Source organism: Thermobia domestica, chromosome 6 (assembly GCF_964235325.1).
Source record: "Thermobia domestica chromosome 6, izTheDome1.hap1.1, whole genome shotgun sequence".
Taxonomy (NCBI): domain Eukaryota; kingdom Metazoa; phylum Arthropoda; class Insecta; order Zygentoma; family Lepismatidae; genus Thermobia; species Thermobia domestica.
In genome coordinates, this window is record NC_137459.1 from 97,645,353 (window position 1) to 97,653,107 (window position 7,755).

The 7,755-nt window shown below is 32.1% G+C and overlaps 1 protein-coding gene across 1 annotated transcript in view; it reads left to right on the top strand.

Annotated features, from left to right (window-relative positions):
• Positions 1 to 4,997, top strand: part of LOC145688113 (protein trapped in endoderm-1-like) — a 109,844-nt gene extending 104,847 nt beyond the window's left edge. The window contains exons 5-6 of the mRNA XM_081761865.1: positions 2,473 to 2,626; positions 4,395 to 4,997. Of these exons, the coding sequence (XP_081617991.1) occupies positions 2,473 to 2,626; positions 4,395 to 4,652 (412 nt within the window). The 3' untranslated portion in view covers positions 4,653 to 4,997. The remainder of the gene's footprint in view (positions 1 to 2,472; positions 2,627 to 4,394) is intronic.
• Positions 4,998 to 7,755: the final 2,758 nt, after the last annotated feature.

Below are 7,755 nucleotides of genomic sequence, written 5' to 3' on the forward strand. Positions count from 1 at the left end.
TAATGGTCTTCAAGTGAGACTGGTAATATGTTTCTTTAGTATGGCCCAATGTTGAACCGATGCAGAAAGAAGTCAAACTTTATTAACTATATAAAAAAAAAGTAAGAAAAGAAAGAAAGATATGAAACGACGTACTGAAATGCTCTGGTTGCATCGTTAACGATAAGGTTTAGTGAATAACTACTGCATAGAACATAGAAGGCTCGGGAATTTATTTCTAAAATTCTCTTCTGAATACCTGACTGTTTGCCTTTGATATTGGAACCATCGTCATATCCTTGACCCCTTATGACTTCGATAGGAATGTTCATTTCCTTTATTTCTGTCCTTTACCTGTTATTTATTACTTCTGTCAGTCCTAGACTAGGATTGTCTGTTATCGCTACGAAACCAAGAAAGTATTCGCAAATTTTTACAAGGCATTCTTTATTACTGCATGTAATTTGTACAAAGCGAACGATTATTGTCATTTGCTATGTACTAGAAATATTTGGCGTACAGTCTAGTATTATACTATAATATTTTGCAGCTCTAAAAAAAAAAAGACTATTTTACTTTTTATTTGTTCGCTAAGAACCTGAATAATTTCATTTTGGACATCTTTTCCTAAGTAATGGTGGTATTTATTTTGTCCTCCCATGGCTCTCAATTGGGAATGTACCTTTTGCATACTTTGAGTGGAGCGTTAGAACATTGCTGAATAGAAAAAAATATAAAAGACACCTTGATAATCTTACCCACCCTAGCTGAAAATCTTATCTACGCAGCAGCAAGGGAAATGAACGAGTTGCTTGTGGCAAGTTGTTTGATAATTGAAAATGAGGGAAAAAGCTCTGAATTTCTTCAGAGAGTATTTTCTTGAATGTCAGTGGCTTGTGGCAAGTAGTTTGATAATTGAAAATGAGGGAAAATGCTCTGAATTTCCTCAGTGAATATTTTCCTGAATGTCAGTGGCTTGTGGCAAGTAGTTTGATAATTGAAAATGAGGGAAAATGCTCTGAATTTCCTCAGTGAATATTTTCCTGAATGTCAGTGGCTTGTGGCAAGTAGTTTGATAATTGAAAATGAGGGAAAATGCTCTGAATTTCCTCAGTGAGTATTTTCCTGAATGTCAGTGGCTTGTGGCAAGTAGTTTAATAATTGAAAATGAGGGAAAATGCTCTGAATTTCCTCAGTGAGTATTTTCCTGAATGTGAGTGAAGCCTTTCCTTTTTCAATTTTTGCCGCCCATTAGACTTGCCGCCCTGGGCGGTGGCACGGCTCGACCCCCCCTCGCGCCGGCCCTGATCTTTTATGTCTATGCTGAATCGTACTAGCCCAATGCAACCCGATCCGAGCCGTGCCATTCAGTGTAAAAACAGCTTAAGTTACCTAAATACTCTGATGTGAAAAATTAATTGAGCTTATGATAAAAATTACTTATTTACACTCTCCATTTTGTTTAATTATTTATTTTTTTATAAATAAAACTTTAATAATAAACACTATGACAGTTGTGAAAAATGGATCATTTATTCTTAGAAAATGATATGCATTAAGAAAAACAATATTCTTATTTCTTTTTCATGTTGTGCGGAAATTTGAGTTGGATGTGACGTCATAAACTGATTATTGGGGTATAAGAAAAGTCTCGAAAGTATCTATTAATATATCTAGTAGTTTTTTTTTTTTTTACTTGTATTACATGGCTTACTTTCCAAACTATTGATATTGGTTATTGTTTCTAACTGAAATTATACAAAAATAAATCAATAAAATAAAATGCAATATAATTTAAAAAGCAACATAAAGCATTTTGAAACACCTTAAGGCCTGCTATACACTATGACATATGTCCTAGGAAATATCTTTCAATTCATCTTAGGAAAAATGTCACGACATATCTACTAGGAAATCCTACTCTTTTGTGCCATACACTTGAAAATTTTTCCACGGGAATAGTGTCATATAATACAAAGTACAAACTTGATGAATTCCTATGCTAGCACGTCCAACTGATATTGATACTAGGCGCTATATTGTTAAATTGCATACCTCTGAAAAAAAAAAACACAAAAATCAGAAGATAAATTAGAAAAAAATACATCAGTTCCCGCTCCACTCTTCATTTTGTCGAGTATTTTTGTTTTTTGTTTCCACTTTCTCTCACCTGATGTTGATTAAATCGAAATTTCTTTACGAATTTTGTTTCCGAAATAGCGCGTGCTCTAAACAAGAGAAATCTCATAGGATCGTTCAGAACATAGGAAATGACATGCGATCTGATGCCATACACGTTGAGATTTTGACTCTAGGAAAAATCGTAAGATATTTCCTAGAATTTATATCGTAGTGTATAGTTAGCCTAATTATACAGCAGATATAAAGATTTCGAAACTATTTTACTGCGAAGATCAAAGAATCGATTAGAAAAATTCTCCTACTTCACAGTCTTGGTTTATATATTTATTGTCTACTTTTTTTCCTTTACAGTCCTACTCAATCCACTGGTTCCTCTGTAAGAAGCACACAGCAGATAATTCACGCGCGTGAAGATATTAGATTGACCAGAATGATGCTGACAATATTTTGTTGTTTTCTTGTTTGCTTTCTACCTCTTATGTTAGTTAATGTGGCTGATGACGAGGTAAGACTTCCATCTTACTGTGAGAGCTGCTTTAAAATTGAGTTAGGTTTCTCTTGATATATTATTCGAGTCTTATGGATTATTATATGGATTACTATTAAATTGAATATATTACTATTAGACTTTCTACTTGAAATTTTTTACCTTATCATTCTACCGAATCTCTTAGATATTTCTTAAGAATTAACTTGTATTTTTAAATGTCAACTCTTATCATAAGCCATCTTCAGAGAAATATTTATTAACATTAAGAACATTCACAATAAAATGATGAGTTGAGAATGGGAAGTTTATCCATATTTGTGCATAGAAACGTCCGTTATCATATAATTCATTCAATGCCAAAACCATTTTAGTATATCAAACCCTTTATTTACTTATATAGGTAGTAAGGGTAAAAAGTTATAGATAAGTTACATGTGTGATTCAGTATATAAAAATACAAGAAATTGAACAAATATTGAAAATAATTAAGGAGGGCAGTTAATTTTGAGCAAAAATTTGATTTATATATAATTTAATTTTCCCTTATTGTGTAAGATGAAGGAACCATCGTTCACTGAAGGTTTGTTTCAAGTCAGTTTTAGAATATATCTTATTAGATAGCCACTTTGATTAGTTTTTGTCGCTTTTGGATGGTCTTTTTAACTGAAGCTTACGTATCAATGCCAAAATATTAAAATTGAGATTGTGCTATCGACAATAGAATAACTGCCTCGTTCTAAGATTATTGTAAGGTCACTCCCAGGATCCGTGCCGGTCTTCACAAAATTTTGCGGACTACAACGCAACGCAAAAGCTGGAACAAATACTTGTAAGGTTTCCATCGATTATTTTAAACAAAAATGCATATTTTGCGATAATCGGTATATCAGTTACAATTATGATTATTATTATTTGCATATTTTTTGCTGTGCTATAATACACTAACTTTGCAAAGACTGCTACGGAATGAATGAATCCCCATGCGTAACTAATGATATTAGTTCCGTTTTCAACAGTATTTGAAACTTTGAAAAATGAAATCTTTAAGTTTTACGTCCCACGGTTATGCCGGTTAGCCTAAAGGAGACGGTGATATTGAGAAATGAATGAAATGGTGGAATAAAGAAAGTGGGAGGAAACGAGAGAACCCCGGGAAAACTCACGAGCACGGCGTTTGTCCACCACATAGTCCACACGGCGCGAGCTGGGATCGAACCAGGGACCCCAAGCACCTGAGGTGAACGCTCTACCACTGAGCAACCGCACCCCAGTATTTGAAACTGTTTTAAATTAAGTTTATTCTTGTATGCTAGACAAAAAATAGTGATAATAGTAATACTGTTTCTTATTTATTCTTGCACAAAGCATCTGGTGTTCTTCTTAAATTGAAGGAGTGTTTTCACTCAACTAAATGTGAAACTCTTTCCACCTTTAATGAAAGAAACAAAATTATTACACTTCTTTTTGAGAGTTGTCATCATGAATGTTGTAGACCAATTCTGCATGGGCGGACCTTGATAGTAGCAATCTACCCGTGTCATACCTCTCAATTTCAAAGTCATACACATTCCTTCCCACCTAACATAGCTGATGTTTACATTAAGATGGTGTCTATATTATATTATTATTATACATGTGCTATTCATAAGGAATTCGACTTGCATACAAATCCAACTTAAATAATGTTCTCATTCGTAATCCGCCTACTGCCTGTATATGAATTGTATGTTATTCTCTTTGCAATGAAATTGTAACTTTGAAATATGTATTTATTGCCTTTCAGATTAAATATCCAACAGTACACGTATTGTCTTCAGTGTTAGCATGGGCCTCTAGCGTAATCAACCCGTTTATATACGCATTTAGCAACAGACAATATCGCCACGCCTACCGTAAATTACTTTGCCGAAACCCTACAAATCCAGGAGGGAGTGTGGCTCAATCACGTTCTGGATCTGGAAAAACCTTTTTTACTGACATGTTGCAGTACAGAGTCGCTACAGATAATGTGAAGGTAGTGAAAACTGGCAGTGAAAGCTAACTTAAAGAAATATATATATTCTATGAAAAAAGAAATGTAAATTAAAGGAAACGGTATTCAACTACCAATCATTTGAAACAATATTCGTGTATTTTTCTGGATACAAACATGAAATATGAAAAGGACAACATTATATATAAGTGCAAATGATATATACTAAGTTGTTCAACATGTTACAGGTATGGACATTAAACATAAAACGAAAGTTAAATCCTTGTAGTTTGAGTTGTATAATCATACTGTTTTTAAGCAATTTAAATTGAAAAAATCATCCTATCCAAACTAAGTCCAAGTAAATGTGTTTCTTGGTAGTTTTGAATGGGTAAATATTTTGTAGGACGTTAATATGCATAAATGAGTGATATGTCGTAAAACATCATAATAGAAATGGAAAGCATTGGAAAATGCTTTCATAGAATGGAAGAGTAAATACAATTGTGTTGTAAATATATAATTTAGTGATTAAATAGAACATAATATTAGATTAATGTATAGAGCTTGCCACAGATTAATTCTTATAATAGAAACCTACAAATCTTTTGAATATGCGCCGAATTTACTTAGCATATCTTCAGACATATATATACTTTTGAAATGTATCGGGCAGAATTTTACGTCCATGTATCTGGTCCGAAATACTAGTGTTTGTTTTAACTAATTTACTGCCGCCAAATATACATATCATAGTTTGGAAACACACTTTTGATTATCCTAATTATGGTCACCAATTCGACGTAAGTATAGTGGAAGTGTTCGCTCTTTGAGCTGAGTAATCTATTATTTGTTAAGAGAAAATCAAAAAGAAGTTTAGAGAAATATTGATCTGGATTGTTGTAATAATCATTTCTTCCCCGTATCATTCTCTCTCTCTCTCTCTCGCTATATATATATATATATATATATATATATATATATATATATATATATATATATATATATATATATATATATATATATTACCAATTTCAATGTATATTTTTATGTAAAGCTTGTTTATAGTAAGTGTTAGAAATTTTGTACTTGCTTAGAAGTAGAAAACAAAACAAAAATTTCTATAATTTATTTCCTAATATCATTTTAGGTGTATTATTATGTTTGACCTAATATCATGTGTTCCAGAATAAAAAAAAAATGACTCATAATTGTATGATCTCGTGCAAATCAACTTTTATTCGCTATAGAATACATCATAGTTACTACTTTTATTCTGCTGGTTACATACACAGTGGCAAAAATAGGAATACATTTTTTACGTATTCTTTAGTAAATTCAGAACGAATCCAATTTTAATTAAGTTTTGTTTGACATAGAACATAGTTCTGTGTACAGTACTGAAAATTATATTTTAATTGGTAAATTCAGTATAAAGTTATTGACGAAAGAACATGTATACAATTTTTGCTGGGGATTATAGAATTATTCAATTTTTACAAATCAGTTACGTAGTTCCCGATTATACAGGATGCTTAAACTAAAACAATTTAGCTTCTTATTTAATAATCTTTCCTCCCTATGTGAATATTCTTTTAAGATCTATCAAATATTTTTTCAAATACTTTCATGAGAATATTATTTTCATCTTTTCACCATTTCTTTTCAAACAGTGCTGTAACAATTTTTAAAATTATCTTCGATATTGCTCTCATTCATTCCAACACTTTTTTTATTGTTTTTTGCTCCACCAAACTATATTTAGATTACAGTATTTTGTAAGTAAAAAAAAGTAAAGATATATGATTTAATATTTATATATGTTGAAAAATATCATAATGTTCTATGGAATTTGGTGAATAACCTTAATTATGCTTAACTTGTAACCCCACAGGTAAATCGTGTTAAACGCGATGAACTAGAACAAAAATTTGAAAATTACACACTAAAAAGGCTATATTTTTTCATTAAACTGCTTTAACAGATAAGGAGAAAAAAAAGGAAAATTAAGAACAGAATTGTGAAGTGTCCAGATAAGTGACATATATTGGGTTGGTGCATATCAACTGTTGTGGACGTAACAGTAATGTTCGCAAGTGCGTAAAATGTGGTAAAAGATTCTCGACCTAATAGTAGGAGTCACCATGTACAGCAAGGTATCTGTTCCTTTGTACATCCAACCACTGTCCCGATCACTGACGATTATCGTATGGCACCCATTTTTCATCACATGTTACAATATGATGCACTATTCGCTCACGTGCTTTACCAGAAGAGCAGAGCAAACTTCAAATAGGCGATCATTTTGCACTTGACTGAAGTCGTGGAATATCCATGTATCCACATATCTCCCTTTCTCATCTGCACACAGATGCCCAAGCACAGTAATATGATGAACATCGAAGATTAGCGGAAGCATACGCACATTTTACCAGGAGTTCCTTTACACTTTGTTTCAGGGCGTAATCAGACAAGAGCTGTGATTGATGACCATGTGCCTTGATTTCCAAGATGTGTCACTGGTAGAGAATTCTGAAAATAAACGACGAATATATGTAATTTTAATCTTAGATCCATACATATGGATGTAAGGGGTCCAATGACTGATCAGGAAGCACTCTTGAGTTCAAGTCAACACAGAAAACCGGAGATGAAATTTTGTTCACGTAAATTGTTACCTATTGGTACACATGCATCTTCCTAAAATTGTACTGAAAATTATTTTTAAATTTGCTATGTATTTTGTTTCTAGTGTGTTCATGTAACTGATCGTGTTCGTCCTTTTAATGACTGCATTTATTAAAAATATTATCCATCTTAGTATTAAGAATTTTATTAATATTTTTGTATTTTTATATCGAATAAAAAATAAACATCTTTCTTTTATCTTGCTTTGCTTAATAACATATCATCTAACAATGCTGTTTAATGTATTGAAAACATCAGCTATAGCGTATTTTCTCCTAGAAATAAATAAATAAATAATTTTTTTAAAAAAGTTTAAATGAATCATTTAAACTTTAGACAGTATGCTGACATCTTCAATGTTACTGACCATCTCGCTTCAAAATTCTAATTTCTGAATGATTCTGGCACTTGCAAGTTTTTCGGCTCCCCCTGAGAGCTTCTCTCATGGACTATAAAAGCAGAGAGACACGAAAATAGGAAGGGT